Source organism: Galeopterus variegatus, unplaced genomic scaffold (genome assembly GCF_000696425.1).
Source record: "Galeopterus variegatus unplaced genomic scaffold, G_variegatus-3.0.2 Scaffold1463, whole genome shotgun sequence".
Lineage (NCBI taxonomy): Eukaryota > Metazoa > Chordata > Mammalia > Dermoptera > Cynocephalidae > Galeopterus > Galeopterus variegatus.
The window spans coordinates 341,812-360,962 of record NW_007727574.1 but is presented as its reverse complement, the minus strand read 5'-3'; the positions used below and the strand labels follow the sequence as shown (position 1 = coordinate 360,962).

Sequence of the window (19,151 nt, the reverse complement as noted above, 5' to 3'; positions counted from 1 at the left end):
GGGTCTTCAGGCAGCTTGCTGTGGGTTTATTCTTACCACATGCGTAGGTAACAGTGAGGTATTTTTTCACTCCCGGCAGACAGGGGCTTCCAAAATGGTGATTGTTGACAATGATTTTGCACCTCTGCTTCCCATAGCACCTTCTGGATAATACTTGTAAGGCTGAGTAAGACAAGCAGTCTGAAAGGCAGGAAACATCAACAGGAGCGTTAGGTCGCACTCTACACATGGCCACGCCACCGCTTATGCTCCTCTCTGTAAATAAATAAACTGAACAGGCTTTTAGGTTGAATGAAGACTGTTTCTCTGTTTGTTTTCTGTCTCATTAAAGCCCCTAAGTTGGGCTGAGCCAGCTTTGTGGTCGTGTGCTGTGAGGCCCCGGGCTCGCTTTGATGTTCTCCTGGCACTGTCTTGAAATTCTGATGCACGTCTGAGCCAGGGGCCCCGGATTTACATCCAGCACTGGGCCCATACATTATGTAACTCATCCTGCATGCAGAGCAGTTGAAATATGTAGAATGTTGAATTAAGGTTCGTGTTTCTTTTATGAGCCTCACCACTCTTTGAATTATTATGTTTGTTTATTTTAAGAACCCATCTCCCCTACATGAACATAAGCCCCATGAGGGACTATTTCTGTCTTGTTCATCATCTAATTCCCACTGCCTGGCCTACTGTAGAAGCCTCCCAAAATAACGGATGAATGAATGAATAAAAGGAATTAATAAAGACGAGGACATGTTTTTCAGCACACTGGCACAATGCCATCATATTAGTAAATATTGATTAACACCTATGGAGGAGGAGGTAGGAAAACCAGTAAGAAGAGACTGCCTTGCATTCGCAGGGGGTTCAGTGGGGCTGGAGAGACAAAACTTACATGTGAGACCTGGAGTCTAACAATGGGACACAGTGATGGAGAGCCAGAAAAGTGGGTCCTGACACGAGGTGCTGGGGTCAGAGGCGGGAGAGTGTGCTATGGGCTGGAGTGGCCAGGCAGGCTTTATGGGTCGTGGAAGGAAGAGCACAGATAGGGGAGAGGCAGGCCAGAGAGAGAGGCGTGAATGCTCAGGAGGGCAGGCCAGGAGCACTTGAGGGTCTGCCCCCACCTGGGTGTGAGCAAAGTAAACTGCACCAAGACGGAGACTGTCCTCCAACGCTTAGCTAAGGAATCTGGGCTTTAATCTGCAAACAACAGGGAGCCTAAAGAAACAGCCTGACGCTATTGTCTGTTGGGGACAGTGTACAGGATTCCTGGGAGGGAAACGGAACCAAAGGCAGGGAGAGCAGTTTGAAAGCGATTTTAAGAGTATACTTTGGGGGGAGTTAAGGGCTTGACAAGCAGGGAACGGAGAAGAGGAAAATTTCAGAGACCTTGTGAAATTCAGCTCATAATAACAGCTAGCATTATGCCAGACACTGTCCTCAACACTTGTATGTTAACTGATTTAATGTTCCCATTAACCTATGAGACTGGCCGTTTGTAACACACACACCCCAATTTTGTGGATGAGGAAGCAGACACAGGGAGGCTCTGTAACCTCACACACTAGAGAACAGTGGGGCCTGAACAGCAATGCTGCAGTGAGGCTCCAGAGTTTGCAGGTGACCTCTGAGCCCTGCTCTCCAGGTCTCCAGTGGAGGGTGGAGAAGGAGCTATGGAAGATGATTTCAGATCTTAAGCTGCGGGACTGAGGAAACAGTGGTGCTGCTGACAGTGATTGGGGAAATCAGCAGGAATAAACAGTTTGGAGAAGATGATAAATTTCATTAAAAAAAAAAAATACTGTCCTGCATTTGAGTTGCAAGAGGACTTGGAGGGAACATTCATATCTGGAGATGCCCACAGGTGGCTCTTGCCTGGAGAGGCCGAGGGCTGGTGCTGTGGTGAAGGGAGGCTCAGGGAGGATGTGGGGGACACAGTGCAGGGCAGCCTTAAAAAGTCTATGCTTGTCTGTTCATGGCTCATAGATGACAAACTCGTCTGCCCTTTAACAACAAAACCTCTGCAGTCCCCAGACCCTCTCGCCAGCCTCATCTCTTTCCTTCACAGTCAGGCTTCTAGGAAGGGTCCTCTGTGCCCCTGCCTCTGCTGACTCTCCCCACATCCCCACCATGTCCCCTCCACTCCTCAATGTGCTTCTGTCCCACGCACATCCTGAAACTGACCCCTTCCCCAAGACCACAGGGACCTACCACTGTCCTATGCAAGAGATAAGAACTGGTCCTAATCCTTCCCTGTCTCTGGAGCGTCTGGTGCCTGAACACTCTTGCTGAAGGATTCCTCTCCCACCTCGGTTCCCTGGTGCTCGTCACCTGGGTTGTCTCTGATCCCTCTATCCCAGCACCTTTGCAGGCCAGGCCACCCAAAGCGAGCTCGTTCCTGTGCCTAGGTCTGAGCTCTCTTCTCTCGGCTACTCTCCATCTGGGCCCCAAGCCCATTCCTGTTGCCACCAAACCACTGAGAGCCAAAGACTGGCTCACAACCTTCAGTTTGACCACTCTCAGAACTCCAACCCATGCAGCAATTGCCTTTTCTCTCTTTCCAGGAACCTCTCATTCCACAGTCTAGACCGGATCCATCACTTCCTCATATTCCGTTGCTAACACCCAAGCAACGCTGCCTACCCCTTCCTGCTCTCATCTCCTCCTCCTCCTGCCCCGGGATCTGACAATCTGGCCCTGGAACACGTCCCTTCTCTCAGTTCTTCAGCCATGGCCTTAGTTCCACCCCTGCCAATTTTGCAGCAAGTCTTCTAACTGTTCTCCCCTCCCCCAATTTTCTCCCCTGCACGTGGTTCTGCCCTTGGCCCTTTAATGTGCTCTTTCCAATCATGTCACTCCCTGCTTAAGGTCCCTCACTGCCTAGAAGACCGGATCCAGCTTCTATGCACAGTGCATAAAGCCCAGTGGCACTTGCCTTTGCTCCCTCCTTCTTGGCTTCCTCTGCAGCCGTCCTTCCACCCCAGCCCGAGTCCCAGCCTGCAGGTCTCACTGCAGCTCCATAAAGCTGGCCTGTGATCCTTGATGTCTCCATACCTTTGCACATGCTCCTGTGCCCACTTGGAAATACCCGCTTCTCTCCATCTTCTCAGTTGTGCTGTCTGCATAATACCGATTTCCAGGCTGCAGTTAGTAGCTTCTTTCTCTGTGCTTCTACTGCTGCTGGTATAGCTCTTATACGGTTCTAACTATTTGCTCATTCTTCTGTTTCCAGACTAGACAGGGTGCTCCTGCTCCCAGTGTAACTGGTTACATTTCAGTTAAAGTTTGTTTATTCCTTGTATACATTGCTTGTTCTATCAGTAAATTTCCATGACTAACCTCTTACTCTGTTTCTTCCTATCTGCCTTTTAAGATAATGCCTCTGGCCCAGAGGTCATGAATTGTTTGACTAAGGTATTTTGCAGGATGGTTTTAGTTAGCTTAACCCAGCATAAACCAGGCTACACTGGTTGAACCCACAGATTTCTCTACCGAGCCTGCACAATATCCGATGGATGACCTTTTGACATCAGAGGGCTGAAAACTCCACTTCCAGATCATGCTAACACTGCCATTTTTTGAACATGAGACCCACGAAGAGACATGCAGATGGCTCATGCCTGCACAGATTGCTAAAGAACTTCCTCAAACCCTTTAACCAGTCACAATCCCCTGCACCTTGCACCACCCCTAACCACTTCTCCGTAAATTTCTCTTCTTCCCTGCTGTAGAGAAAGCAGATGCCCACCCAATCACTTGTCTCCAGCCCAGATTTCCCTCCTGAGCATCACCTCTAGATGTATTAGTCCATTTCTGTTGCTTATAACGAAATACCTGGAACTGGCAAAAAAAACAAAGCTGGAAGCCTCTCACTATCTGATCTCAAAATATACCACAAAGCTATAGCAATCAAAACAGTACAATACTGGGATAAAAACAAGACACACAGACTGATGAAACAGAATAGACAGTCCAGAAATAAGCCCAAGATATATGGTCAACTAATTTTCAACAAAGACACCAAGAAGACACAATGAGGAAAGGATAGTCTCTTCAACAACAATGTTGGAAAAACTGATTTCCACATGCAAAAGAATGAAATTGGATCTTTATTTTTCATCATACACAAAGACCAACCCAAAATGCATTAATGACTAAAACCTAAGACCTTAAACTATAAAATTCCTAGAAGAAAACACAGGAGAAAAGTTCCTTGACATTAGTCTTAGCAATGATTTTGTAAATAGGACAACAAAACAAAAATAAACATGTGGGTCTACATCAAATTAAAAAGTTTCTGCACAGCAAAGGAAATTATCAGCAAAATAAAAAGGCAGCCTATGGATTGGGAGAAAATATTTGCAAACAATATATCTGATGAGGAATTAATTTCCAAAATATATAAGGATCTCACACAACTCAGTAACAAAAAAATAATGTGATTAAAAAATAGGCGAAGAATCTGCATAAACATTTCACCAAAGAAGACATAAAAATGGCCAGCAGGTATATGAAAGGTGCTCAGCATCACTAATTGTCAGGGAAATACAAATCAAAACCATAATAATATATCAGCTCATACTTGTTAGAATGGCTATGAGTTTACTTCAAAAAATTCATGGAAAGATTTGTATTATCTTTCAATTCTAATTTTCCACGAACATTTTGAAGTATCTTTGTATCACCAAAAAGAAAAGAAATAGCAAGTGTTGGGAAGGGTTCAGGGAAAAGGGAACTCTTGTAAGTTGTTGGTGGAAATACAGATCTCTGCACACACTGTGGACGGCAGTATGGAGATTCCTAAAGAAATCCAAAATAAAACTATCATATAACCCAGCAATCTGTTTTCTGGGTATATACCTAAAGGAAATTCTCCATTTCTTTGCAGATACCAACTGAGTGTCCTACAATTTAACTCAATTGTGACACTAGCTGCCTGGAGTTAGTACAGACCCCACAGCTTAAAGGCTAGATCCCACAAGACTTCCCCCCACTCCCACTTCAGATACCAGTTGTAGGTCCAGGCCTCCCATACTTCTGACTGATATAAGTCAGGGATTCCTATGACCTCCTCTGGGGTTCAATAATTTGCTAGAACAGCTCACAGAACTCAGGAAAATAGTTTACTTACAAGATTACCAGTTTATTATAAAAGGAGACAACTCAGAAACAGCCAAATGTTAGAGATGCGTAGGGCAAGGCATGGGGGAGGGGCACTGAGCTTCCATGCCCCCTCCAGGCACACCACCCTCCTGCACCTTGATGTGTTCAGCAACCTGGAAGCTCTCTAAACCCCATTTGCTATGGATTGAATTGTGTCCTCCCAAAGTTTAATGTATTAGAAACGTAATTCCCACTGTGACAGTGTTAAGAAGGTGGGAAATCCTATTATGGTAATAGAAAGGTGGGGCCTTGAAGAGGTGATTAGATTGTGAGGACCACACCCTAGTAAATGGATTAATCCATTGATGGTTTAATGGTGGCCAGAGGTGTGGTTCTGATGGCTTTAAAAGGACAGTGCATGAGAAGTGCTCTCTCTCTCTTACTCCTGCCATATTTGCCATATGATACCATGCGTCACTGTAGTTACCTCCAAGAACAAGGCTCTCACCAGATGCATTCCCTGGACTTTAGATATCCCAGTCTCTGAAACTGTATGCATTAAATATCCTATTTCTTTATATATTACCCAGTTCCAGTTATTCTGTTATAAGCAACAGAAATGGACTAATACACTATTGTTTCAGGGGTTTTATAGAGGTTCTGTTCTGTAGGCGTGATTGATTAAATCACTGACCATTGGTGATTAACTAAACCTTCAGCCCCTCCCCTGCCCGGGAGGTGGGGGGTGGAGGCTGAAGTTCCAACCCTCTAATCACATGATTGGTTCTCTTGACAACAGTCCCCCAACCTACGGGCTTTCCAAAAGTCTCTCATCAACATAAACTCAGGTGTGGTTGAAAGGGGCTTGTTATGAACAAGACAAGATGCTCCTTGCACCTCTCTTGTTCTGGAGCTATTTCAGGAGCCAGGGACAAAACTCAAATACTATAATAAAAGATGCTCCTATTGCTCTTTGAATTTAGGAAATTACAAGGAGCTCTGGCTAGGAGCCTGACGAAGACCTCAATATATATTTTTTATTAGCCCCCCCAAATCTAAAAATTACTGAATAATTTAAAAAAATAAGTATCAGCTGGCCAGTTAGCTCAGTTGGTTAGAGTGTGGTGCTGCTAACACTAAGAGCCAGGATTTGATCCCTGTACCAGCAGCTGCCAAAAAAAACCCCAACAAAAAACAAAAAAAAAAAAACCCTAAAAACAAAGTAAGTATACAATATATTTGTGTAAACACAAATCTCAGGATAGTAGCTACCACCCAGATTAGGGCTGGGACAGGGGAGAAACACATAAGTAAAGGCAAGTTACTTGTAGGATTCCAGTTTTCTGGGCTTTAATGTATTATATTATTCTGCTTTTACAACTTACATAAGTGTTACATATATTATTTTGTGTACATCAAGTATATTAAAGAATTTAAAAATAAAAATAGGCTATGGAAGCCCTTTTACAAGAAGGTTTTTCTCCTAGGAATCTTTAGGATTAAATAGAGACCAGAGATATTGGAGGCAAGGAGTCAGGTAATAACACTACAGGAAATTTAAAAATATATATTTATTTATGACTTTGTTGAGCCAGAAATGTCTCATAGGAGCACAGAGGAAGAACAATACCAGGTAAAAACTTGATCACAGGGGAGAGAGAGGAGGTTAGGAGTCAGGAACAACAGTCAGGTCAACGGCCCCACACCCACTTTTTCTTCTGTTAGTCTGCTCATGGCGATCAATTCAGACAATGCTGCCAGAGTCAACTTCTAAAAGCACTTCTCTGATGATGTCCCTTCTCTGTATTTGCTGAAACCTCTGTTTTTGAAGAAGCCCAGATCCCTGAGTCATTGTTTGGAGGTGAGCTGCCCAGGAGAACCACCCAGTCCCACTGTACTGATGGGCGATAGAAATAAACCTTTCCTGGGTTAAGCCACTGAGTCATTTGTTATAACAGTTAACGTTAATCAATCACCCTGACTAATGCAGAAGGGTTGGCAAGGTTATGCAACTTGCCCAAGGTCACGATGATTGGCAGTGCTGTGGATCCTGGGACCCTAGTCTGGTTGACATTAAAGGCTATGCCCTTAAATACGGTGTCTCTACTTAGACAGGAGTGGGAAAAGATATCGCAAGAGTCATGGGCTCAAACACTTTGGTAGGAGAGAGGTGATGAAAGGCCGAACTGTGGTGAGGAAGTTGGGGGCCCTGGATCCCGACATGCTGTTCAAGGGGACAAGACATGAGCCAGAACAGGGGGACTAGACAGAGAAGGTTTTTAAAGGAGAGAAGAGACCTGTGGGCCTGAAGATGAAAGAAGAAAAGCCAATCAGTAGAGGAAGAGCATAAGTGAATAACCTGAGGCAAGTTTCAGGTGCACCAGAAGAGTTGACGTGGCCCAGCTGGAGGAAAACAAGAGGTGGACAGGCAGGGTCTACGGCAGGGAAAGGAGCCTGCATCTGATGTGTGAGTCTGTTGCTTTCAGAATGGGCCATGGGAGAATGTAGTTGGGCTTTGGAAGGATCTGGAAGGGAGGGGCATTACCAATTATGCCTGTGGAGTTAAAAAAATAAAACATCAAGGGAGTAGAGTTTCTGTGGTTCGGCCAGAGCCAATCCCTGACTGTGGGGTGTGTGGGAGTTTTGTAGGTCTGGAGATGGTAGGGGACCTGCACTTCCTCCTGTGGGGTCAGCTGCTCGTAGACAGAAGCCCATGTGGTGGGTGGTGATGAGTCACTGGTTCTTAGGGAAGCCAAAGGTGCCTACACAGAACACAGATTAGGACCGAAATAACAGATCAGTGCACCTGCCGAGAAAAAAGCGTCAGGAAAAGAAGAAAGAGTCTCTAAGTAAGAAAGGAACTCACTGCCCGGCAAACCTAAATGTCTGGCACACAGAGAGGAGGGCCACATATGCAAGTCAAATGGGTTAGCACAGTGTGTGACCCAAAGCAGGCCCTCAGTAAATAAAGGTAGTTTGTTTTCCAAGAGCACGGGCATCAAACTATGTTCCAGGGAGAGACTAGCTGGTTAGCTCAGTTGGTTAGAGTGTGGTGCTGCTAACACTATGGACCAGGGTTTGATCCCTTTACCAGCCAGCCTTCAAACAAACAAACAACAAAAAAAAATCTGTCGCACTATGTTCCAGGGAGCCCTGGGGTTCTGAGGAGGTACCCCAGGGACTGCACAGGTAGAGAAAGGTAGGAAAGCTCATGTCTCAGGGAAGCTCTACTTTTATCTCTTATGTTAATTGGAGAGCTGTGCTGTGGTTTGAATGTATCCCCCAAAGTTCTGTGTTGGAAACTTAATCCACAATGCAACAGTGTTGAGAGGTGGGAGCCTTAAGAGGTGATTAGGTCATGAAGGCTCTGCCCTTGGGAACGGATTAATGCTCTTATCGTGGGATTGGGTTAGTTATTGCGGGAATGGGTTTCTGATAAAAGAATGAGTTTTTTCTCTCTCTCTCCCTTTCCCTCCTTGCCTCTCTCTCTCCCCCTTCTGCCTCCCACCCTGGGACAACTCAGCAAGAAGGCCCTCACCAGATGTGGTCCATCAACCCTTGACTTCCCAGCCTCCAGAACTATAAGAAATAAATCTCTGTCCACTATGAATTACCCTGTAGTATTCTGTTATATTAGTGGAAAATACACCAAGACAAACTGTAAAAGAGTCCAGTTGTGAAAGAAAGTAAGGGAAGAATTTGCTGCTCAGTGAACATAAACGTCTGACACACAGAGACAAGGGCCACATATGCAAGTCAAATGGGTTAGCACAGTGTCCCACGCAAAGCAGGCCATCAACAAATAAAGTTAGTTCCTTTTCCAAGAGCAGGGGCATCAAACTATGTTCCAGGGAGGGGCAGGCTGGTTAGCTCAGTTGGTTAGAGTGTGGTGCTGCTAACACCAAAACACTAAACACTAAAAAGTACCCTTGAGAAAGGGACAATTAAATATATATATCCTCGTACATCCCCGCAAGTGGTAAGGAATATTATCATAAAAGCACTTGATTAGAATACATTCATGAAAGTTCTGATCTATTTTGCTAAGTGCAATTCCACAATGCCTGATGATTGGGGTGTCAGGCACACAGTAGGCACCCAATAAGTAAGTATTTAATGATGAATTAGTGGACTGGAATGGACAGTCTGGCACATCAGGTCATGCAAACATCCCTGTATCTGTTTTTAGAATATGTGCTTTTTTTGTGGGGGTGCCTGATCTGTGGGTTAGAATCTATGCTGACAAAAGTTGCCTCTGGGGGAGTCAAGAAGAGTTTAAGCTGCCACCCCTCTGCTTGGTCCCCTGGATTGGCTCTTCCCAGCAACTCCCCTGGGCTTGGAATAAATCCATCCTTCCTCTGGCTGCCTCAGAATACTCCTGTCTAAGGGACGCATTTTGCTGGGCCTACTTTTGTGGGTCCTCAGGAGTGAAGGCTAAACAGAGCAAGTCAAGAAGTTGATTAAGCTGTAATAGAATGTTTTAAGTGCCTGCCTGTACCAAGCACCAAAAATGTCAAGTATGTCTTTGCGAAGAGATAGTTCACTGCTGCTAGGGCAGGGAAGAGCAACGGGCAGCACACCACCAGGGTCCTGGCAGGCCCCCTAGGGCTCAACTCAAGGCTTAAAGAAGAGACTGTTTGCAATGATGGGAATGGATGAGAATGTGGGACAGTGAAGAACTGTAGGACTAGGAATAGCAGAGATGTTGCCACCTCTGAGCCTGAGGGGCCAGGGCAATGGTTTCCAGAACACACGGGGAAGTTGCGTGGAGAGGACTGCTGAATGGAGTTGGGGGTGTCATGCTTATGTCGTGTTGTGACAGCTGCTTTTGCACCTGGATCTCCCATCAGACCAAGGGCCAGGGGAGGCAAGGAGAGCATGTGCTCCATTTCTTGTTTGCCCAGCACTTGGCATCTGTGAAACTCACTGAGACTCGGTTCCCCTTCCATGTAACACGAGGAATAACTTTTTCACTGTACTTCTGTGAGGTATGTATGAACCAGCTGCAGAAGTTAAAGCCCACAGAAACGTGAGCTTTCCCATCAGTTGTCCCCAAGCTTGAATTAAAAATCTGCTGTGGTTAATGAAAACCGTAAGATCATAGAAGATCATCTGCCTGTGGTAGCTGCACAAAGCAGAACAGAGCAGTGGCTAAAAGTGTACCCTTGTTAAGCCTCAGTTTCCCCACTTGGACAACAAGTCCAAGGAGCTGACTCCTGGGTTGGTGTGACTATTAAATGAAACACTGTGTGTAGTGTGTCTAATGCCAGCACCCAATGCATGTGTTACCATCATTGTCCTCAGGCCACTTTATGTTAGAGGGGAAAATGGGACTTTTGGAAAAGGCCTTAGGGGCTTGGGTAATACATAGTCTAAATTATATGCTTTCTTTGGCTCTGTGAAGTGAAAACAATCATATATGTATGGTGTGATCAGAACTAAATATTAAGGCCCAAGACCTGTGTAAAGAAAAAAAAATTGGAAGGAGAATCACCAAGATGGTAGCAGAGAATATTTTTGGCTAGTGGCAAAGAGGTGGTTTTTCTGCCGAATGATTTTAAGGTACTTTCCAAGTTTTTGTGAGTTAACATTGCTTTAAAATGAAAGAGTATAAAATAAACTTTCTTAAAAAGTAAAACAAAATTCAAGTCTGGAGAGAAGACAGTTTTGTTTTTTTTTTTTTTTTTTGTTTTTTTTTTTTTTTTTTGTTTTTTTTTTTTTTTTTTGTTTTTTTTTTTTTTTTTTGTTTTTTTTTTTTTTTTTTGTTTTTTTTTTTTTTTTTTGTTTTTTTTTTTTTTTTTTGTCTTTTATCTTTTTCCGTGTCCGTCAACGGATCGCAACCCTGAGTGTCGCCCCCGTACCGGACCGGGGACCGGCAACGGGATTGCAACCCTCGGTGTCGCTCCCGCGCCTCGCTCAGCCAGTGAGCGGGAACCGGTCTGTATGTGGGATCCGAACCCTCGGGCGGGAGCGCCGCCGCGCTTCCCAAGTGGCACACTATCCAGTGCGCCACCGGGCCGGCCCGAGAAGACAGTTTTTAGTGAGAGTCTTTGAGGCAATTTTTTCAGAAATGTTAAGTTTTTTGTAAATATTATAATAAACTATTGTTTTGTATAACTTAATTTGTCCCAGATGCCATGAAAAGTTTATCCAGGAGTAAAGATATATCCTTTAAGTGCTCTTCCAGTTTATTTTTTTTATTGTTTTGTGGACACACAGGGTTGGTTGAGGATACTTTTGTTATCTTTAGGAGGCTCATTATTATTTGGGGTTCTTAGCTGAGCACATTTATCAGTTTTTTTTTTTTTTAAACATTCGCCAGTTGGACAAAGAAAAAAGCTCTGCTTCATTTCAAATAAAGTAAACCACAATCCTGAAATATAAATCAGCCTAAGACTAGCCACTTCTCCACCAAACTTGAGTAGAAAAAACCTTAAATCTCATGAGAATATAGAATGGAATATATAATTTCTGTATCAACTACTTGTATTAAGAAGTAACAGTCTGAATTATGAAATATATCTTAGTCTGATGTTTTAAAACATAACTATTTAAAAAGCATAAATATTTAAAAAGCACAGATAAGCCAAAACTGGAGAAAAAATTCCCAGTAAATTCTCTGATCACAAAAAAAACCCTGTTACCCACTAAAGAACACCCTTCTAGTCAGTTTTCTGTGTGTAAATGTCCTTCCCCTGAATGGGATCATATACATATTACTCCATATGCTACTCTTTCCTACTTATTGATATATTTGTGAACATTTTAGGGTAAACATTATTCCAAAGAACTGCATAGTTTTTCATTTTATGGATGTACCAACTCTATTTACAATACCCTACTGGTGGACCTTCATATGATTTCCTTTTTTGAATATTATAAGCAATGCTATGTGGAACATCTGTAGAACGAAATATTTGCACATGAGCGTGACATTTACATAAAAACTCTTAGAAGTAGATTGCTTTGTCAAAGGGTATTCAATACATTAAGGTTTTCATACACACTGCCAAGCTGTTATCTAGAAAAGTTGTACCAACTCACACTTCTACCAGAATTGTACAGGAACGCCCTAGAACTCTAACAATGTTTTCTTAGAGCTTTAAGAGCATATGCCTGACGGACCAAATTCTTTAAGGCTAACAGAGGAAGCAGCAGAAAAGACTCCCAGATATACGACCACAGTCCTCTTTGACTCAGAATGTCTGGGACCAGTGGTGATTTTCAGTGGGCATGCTTTTGCACTTCTAAGTTACCTTGGGAGTGGAAGAATTTATCTTAGTGAGAGTGAAAGAATCCACAGTGTGTTTTCAGGAAGAGTCCCAAGGTAATTCAGGTCTGATTTAGATCTGACCATATTCTTGTTGACACTGTGCTCTAAACTGCTTGCAGGATTTTGCTGCATTTTTTTTTTTTTTAAAGCGGTTATTTCCCTCCCGGGCTAATTTTGTTTGCACTCTCTGTTTCTGGCAAACTACCCTCTACCCCCAATACATGTGATAACAAGATATTCAACCATTTTAAATTTCATTTTTTGGCTACAGTTTAATCCTGAAACTGAAGTTAATCGCTCTTTACGACCTGTGTTTATTTAGATAATTGGGCGGGCTCCTCTTAAGTGGCGCTGTCTTGGCAGTGGGAGCCCCTGGTACCTTGGTCTTTAGCTGAAAAGTCCAGGCCTGCCCACACTTGGCCTTGGGACAGCCTTAGCCCTGCCCTTGAGGCCCATTGTGTGATTTTTCTCATTCTCTTATTAAGGAAATAGCAGAAACTCTGGAGCCCACCCAGAAAATGTAACCACAGCAGGAAATGATGCACCACAGTGGACGCCCAGCCAGGGGAACTTTCTGAAGCCTGTGTCCTCTTGCCCTGGTCCTCAGAAAGGCTACTCCCCGCTTGTGTTAAAAGGCAATTTCACTGGTGTTCATTGGGGACCAGTGATGATCCATCACTTTTATGCCTTCCTTTCAGTTTCTCTTCCACGGGATGAGGCATATATTCTGATGGATCTGACTTGCTATACAAGATCTTTCAGAAAGGACTTTGGGTCAGCCACCCTCAAGGTAAGACATCAGATCTATCTTTGTTTGAAACTCCCTGACAGTAAGACATCACTTTTTTTTTTTTTCGTGACCAGCAATGGATTGCAACCCTCAGTGTCGCGTCCGTACCGGACCGGGACTGGCAACAGGATCGCAAGCCTCGGTGTTGCTCCCGCACCTCGCTCAGCCAGTGAGCTGCCGGTCTGTCTGTGGGATCCGAACCCTCAGCGGGAGCGCAGCCGCACTCCCAAGCGGTGCACTGTAGCAGTGCGCCACCGGGCCGGCCCAAGACATCACTTTTTGAAGAAGGTCTCCTAATGGCTTGCTCATCCATCTTGCTCCTTCTCCCCTTTTATTTGAGAGTTGAGGTCATCGGCCTTTGTATTAGTTTGCTAGGGCTGCTGTAAAACGCAGCATAGACTGGGTGGCTCAAACACTAGAAATTTATTTCCTCACAGTTCTGGAAGCTGGAAGTCCAAGGTGTTGGCAGGGTTGGTTTCTGCTGAGGCCTCTCTCCTTGACTTGTTGACAGCCGTCTTCTCCCTGTGTTCTCATATGGTCTTCCTTCTGTGTGTCTGTGTCCTGATTTCCTCTTCTTCTAAGGACACCAGTGATATCGGATTTGGGGCCACCCATATGACCTCAAATTAATTTAATTAACTCTTTAAAGACACTATCCCCAAATAATGCCACATTGTGAGGTACTGGGGGTTAGGATTTCAACATATGCATGGAGGGGGGACACAAGTTATCCCACAACAGCCTTTAAGATGGTCCCCAATGAACCTCTTCCTGGAATTCATGCCTGTGTAGCCTCCTCCCACAAGGAATCAGTAGGGTGAGGCAGAGGTGAGAGCATTCAGCTTTTACTTGTTCTTTTGAACACTCTCCCTGGGAGAAGCCAGCTACCAGGTCATGAGGCCTCTCCATGCGGGGAGGAACTGAAGCCTCCCCCACAATCAGCATCACCTTGCCCACACCGTGTGTCAGCCACCCTGGAAGTCCAGCCTTTAGGTGAATGCAGCCCCAGCCAATGTCCAGGCTGCAATCTCAGGAGACCCCACGGGACCCTGATCAAGAACTGCTGGACTAAGCTACCCCAAATTCCTGTCCCAGAGAAACAGTGAGATACTAAATGTTTTGTTGTAAGCTATTAAAATCTGGAGTATTTTGTTACATAGCAATAGAAATGAATATGCATTGTGATACTTGGCAGTGGGTTGCTGGAGTGACAAAATTGTAAGTCCATGGGACTGGGCAGTAGGCAGGAGTTGAGAGGACCCTGAGGGGAGTGTTAGCCAAGTCTAAGGGCCTTGAGGAGAAGCCCAGCATCTGTAATCTTTATCCCCTGAAGTGGGTCACCTTCAGGGCAGAGCTTCCCAACTTAATAGTGAATGGACACAGATATGTTGGAATGTTTCCCCTCTGGCCCCTGGGCTGCCCCCAGGCCACCGCACCTTTACTCCAAGTGCCACATGAATTGTCTATGTGTGTGATGGTGGGGAGAGGGTTGGGGAGCACTGTTCCAGACAAGGGTGTGGTGTGGGACCCATGCTAACCACCTCAACACCTACCTCTCCACAGCCTGGCCTGCCCTGATACATTTCAGGTGGGACCAGCTCGGGGCACTGAAACAGAATGTTGGGACACTTCCCTCCTTCTTCTGGACCCAGAACTTGGAGGCTTCTTTGAGGCCAGTGTGAGCACGCTCACATCTTGGGAATGCTCCACAGGAGTGTGTCCCACCAAGACAGGGACGGACAGCCAGGCTTTGGGCAGATGCTTATGGAGGCACGATGGTGTCACACCTGTGCCCTGGGGGGTCACACACACACACGTCCTGACTTCTACCAGATGGGCCCCTCTCCACCGCCACTCAGCCCCTTCCTTGTGAGTTGATTCTACATAGGACACACAGAACCAAAAAGGCAACCAGCCCTACACAGCAAACCCAAACTACAAGTTCAGAAAACATTGACTGCGGGGGTGGGATATTTACAGCAGGAAAAGCATATCACTGGGTTACCATCTCTACTCTGCCAAAACTCAGAAAAATTTGTGAAATAAATAAATAATGAGAGATCCCAATAGGAAAAAAAAATGACAAAGGCTAGAGAGACGAGGTGTGCAAGGGTAAACACAATAACCACGAAAATGTGGGGACATGTCTATGGTCATTTGTAATGAAAGAAAGACAGATGAAAACAATGTTGAAGGACCACGTTACACCTTTTAAATTGGAAACATTCAGAAAAATCACACCCTGGCTGCCAAAGTTGCAGGGAAACTCATAGCTGTACATCACGGTTAACCCATATAAATTGGTACAAAAAGTTTTTGGAAAGAACTCTGATGATACACGTAAAGAATTACAAACATGCCCATGCCCTCTTTTGGTATAAAACTTCTAGGAATTTGTTCCAAGGAAATAATCCAGAAGAAAGAAAAAGCTACAAGCACAATCTTATTCTACATTATTCATACTATCTGAAAGTCAGAAACAATGAAAAATATCCAGCTACTACGGCATAGTCAAACAAATTGTGTAATATATCCCTTTAACAAGATATTAGGAAGTGGTCAGCATTGTCAGGATCTTGATGACATGAAGTTAAAGGAAAAAACATAAAATGCAAATGTGTCTTTACATTCTTTACATTTTCCATGTTTTAGAATTTCCATTATGTAAAACTGTTCAATGCTCATATACCAGGACTTGGAAGAAATCCAGAAAAATGAAAATCTTTTCATTTCTTGGGTGAAATGTGTGGCTGAATCTTTTTCTTATTTCTGCTAAATGTTGTTATGGAGTTTGTGCAGAACAATGATGATGCTGCTGATGATATTTTAGAAGGAAATGGAAATGTTCTCCTTCAGTATCTGAGTGCTAACGCCGCCCTCAGCTGTCATGAAAACCCAGGTGGCCCCTGACCATGCAGGGCTTCTCCAAGGCCCAGCCAGTCTTCACCACATGCGCTTCAACAGGGTACCCAGAGTCTGAAGCAGAGGGGGTTTTGCTTATTCTCAAGAGGAAAAGTACACAAATCACCCTCTCATACCAGATGTTCCAGGACTCAAACTGCAGAGCACCCTTACAGAGAGGTTCACAGTGACAATCAGCCCTCAGCCCTGATGCAGTCATCCTCCCAAGCTCACACCAGGTTCAGGGGTTAAGGAACAACAGCCCTTTCCCCTTCCTCAAAGCTCTGTGGCTGAGCTGCAATAGTGACGGGGAGCGCAGAGCAGAGATCACATACACCCTGGCAGCCTGTGGCCTGGATGTCGCGTGGAGGCGTTTTGTTTGGCTCACACAGGTTTTAAAAGTTTGAGCATTTCACATTTTTTTTTAAAATCCAGATTTCCAGCATCTCATGAAAGGCTGGAGTCTGGGACAACACCAGGCCCACATTCCCAGCCTGTGACCTGCCAGCCATCAATCTGCAGGAGCCGAGTGTGGGCGCCCCACTTAGGTGGGCTCTGATTCATTCATGCAACTCAAGATTCACACGGGCACCCACCCTATGCCAGGCACCACTCCAGCTGCTGGGAATTCCACAGGCACAGTCCCTGAAGGCTCAGCTCTGGAGAGATGGAGCATAGACACATAATATGAACTATTACCATCCTATGAAGGAAATCAAAGAAAGGGGTTAGCTCGAGAGGGACTGCAGGTGCCCAGGGAACCTCTCTGAGATAACATCCAAGTTGGTTCTTGAATCATGAGACAGAGCCAGCCACTCAAACATGTGAGGTGAGAATAGTGCAGGCCAAAGGAAGAGTTTGTGCAAAGGCCCGGGGATAGGAATGAGCACAGAATGTTCCAGAGGTAGTGAGGGAAGGGAAGAGAGGCAGGATCGCAGCTGGAGACTAGATGTATTCTAATTACAATGCGCAGTGAGGAGGGGTTTACACAGAGGGGTGATGAGCTCTGATTTAATTCAAAAACATCCCTCTGGACAAGAGGGATAAACTGATGATTGTGAGGGCCAGGCAGCTTAAAACCCTAATGTACCATCTACCTAGGACCAGGAGCGAGTGATTTCATAGGATTCTGTTAGATGAGGAAAATGTATCAGCACAGGGTAGCCTGTTTGTAGGGGAGTACTTCAGAAAGCCCATGGAAAGATTCATCTTTTCATTCTATTTTTCCATGAACTTTCTGACATACCCTCATATTTATACACACGTGGTTCTGCCCTTTAGCACTAATGTGAAAGGTGAGAATAGAGCTGAGCCTTCCACGTGAGCCCGAGAGCCAGGGCACACACTGGGCACCCTCCGGGCTCCTTAGATTTCCCTTTGAGCCTCTCCACACTGCAGAGCATGGGGCGAGAGGAGCTCCGGGATTTGGGATGTGGCTCATGACTGCAGGGAAGAGCTTGGTCCTCATCCTCACAGGCACACGAGGGGCAATGGACAGAGGCTTCCCTTCACTTGCTTGTGAAGGTCGGGGGAGGGAGAAGGCAGGCACAGAGTCTTCCCTTCACAGACCTTTCTTGCGTCAACGAGGTTATGGATGGCGTTAGAACAGCTCGCCGACTGAGGATTCCTCCAGCTCTCCATGGAAACCTGTCTTTCAGCCATAGTGTCTGCTAACACTTTCTTTGGCTGTTTACTTTTCCCTTTTAAATCCAATTCCCATCCAACTTTCTAAGAATGTAAGGCAGTGACCCAAACGCCAATGGTTCAGCCCACAGATCTACCTTTGGCCGACTGAAGTCTGCTCACAAGAACAGCTGAAATAGGTATTCCTTACTGCTGCTGCCCAAAACGCAGGGGGCTGAGTTAGATCTAGTAAGCCTGAGAAATGGGGTGCCCCTCCCTAATATTAAGAAATGGAGGGGGGCAGACCTGTAAAAAATAAATAGAGCCCACATACCTTGCACAATCCCTGTAAGAATTCTAGAAAGGTCTTCTTGAATAATAAAAAGGTTAAGAATTTTTTAAAAAAAGAAAAAAGTGAAACTCCTTTTTGCAGAAAGGGGTTAGCTCACCATGGGTCCCCTAGCCAGTTAAGGAATTCAGATAATACAGGAAGCCCCTGCAGGATGTTAGGAAGAGTAGCAACAGGTTTGCTTTCTACAGGGATTCTTTTGGAAGAAAGGCAAGCCTGGGAGTAGGGAGACTCCTACAATGGCCCAGGCAATGGTCCCTTTACCTAAGGCAGTAGCAGGGGAAAGAAGGGAGGGGGTGGCGATATTTAACAGAAGCACACAGCTTCCATCTGAACACATGCAGATGTCATCTGAAAGGGAGGATGGAGTTTCAGGAACTCACAAACCACTTGCTGGGGATCACAGACTGGGGAGTGGGACCCACCCTCGCAAGTGCCTCTCTGCTGCTTTTGGCAAGTTGGCAAGTAAGCCTGCTGAGACAGGAGCCCTGGCCCCAGATCTAAACGTGGAAGCCAAACACCCACATCAGCCTGCCTTTGTGGTCTGCCAGGACTGCCCTTCAACTGACCCTCCACCATTCCCAACAGAAGGGCCTTCCAGAACACTGGATAGGGGGCCCCTGGAGGCACATGTTCCTGGTGAACTGCTTTTTTGTTGTCTCTTGATTCTCACCTGAGAGCTGGCTTGTGCAGTTAGGTCACTCATGTTCACTTTTTTTCAGGTCTAAGGTATTACTTAAGGAATGAATTTCTTTTTTAAATTACTGTTTAATTTTACATGTGATCCATCAATGAAACTATAGCAATGTAATACATGAAGGAGCTCAGTTTAGATTTTGACCAAGTGCAATTCCTTGGGCTGTTTCACAGCTGGATTCACTCTCTCTGGTCATAGGCAGAGAGAGATCAAACTTTTTCACCACCACAGATCAGAATGTGATGGTTAATTTCACATGTCAACTTGACTAGGCCAGTTGTTTGGTCAAACATCAGTCTAGACATTGCTGTGAAAGGATTTTTAGGATGTAACTAGGGCCGGCCCGGTGGCTCACTGGATAGTGCGCCGCTTGGGAAGCGTGGTGGCGCTCCCGCCCGAGGGTTCGGATCCCACATGTGGACCGGTGCCC

At 45.2% G+C, this 19,151-nt stretch overlaps 1 protein-coding gene across 2 annotated transcripts in view; it reads right to left on the bottom strand.

Moving 5' to 3' along the window:
• EVA1C (eva-1 homolog C (C. elegans)) overlaps positions 1-19,151 on the bottom strand; it is a 68,021-nt gene that overhangs the window by 18,824 nt on the left and 30,046 nt on the right. For both annotated transcript variants that reach the window (XM_008577231.1, XM_008577230.1), the window contains one exon: positions 37-180. In XM_008577231.1, the coding sequence (XP_008575453.1) occupies positions 37-180 (144 nt within the window). The remainder of the gene's footprint in view (positions 1-36; positions 181-19,151) is intronic.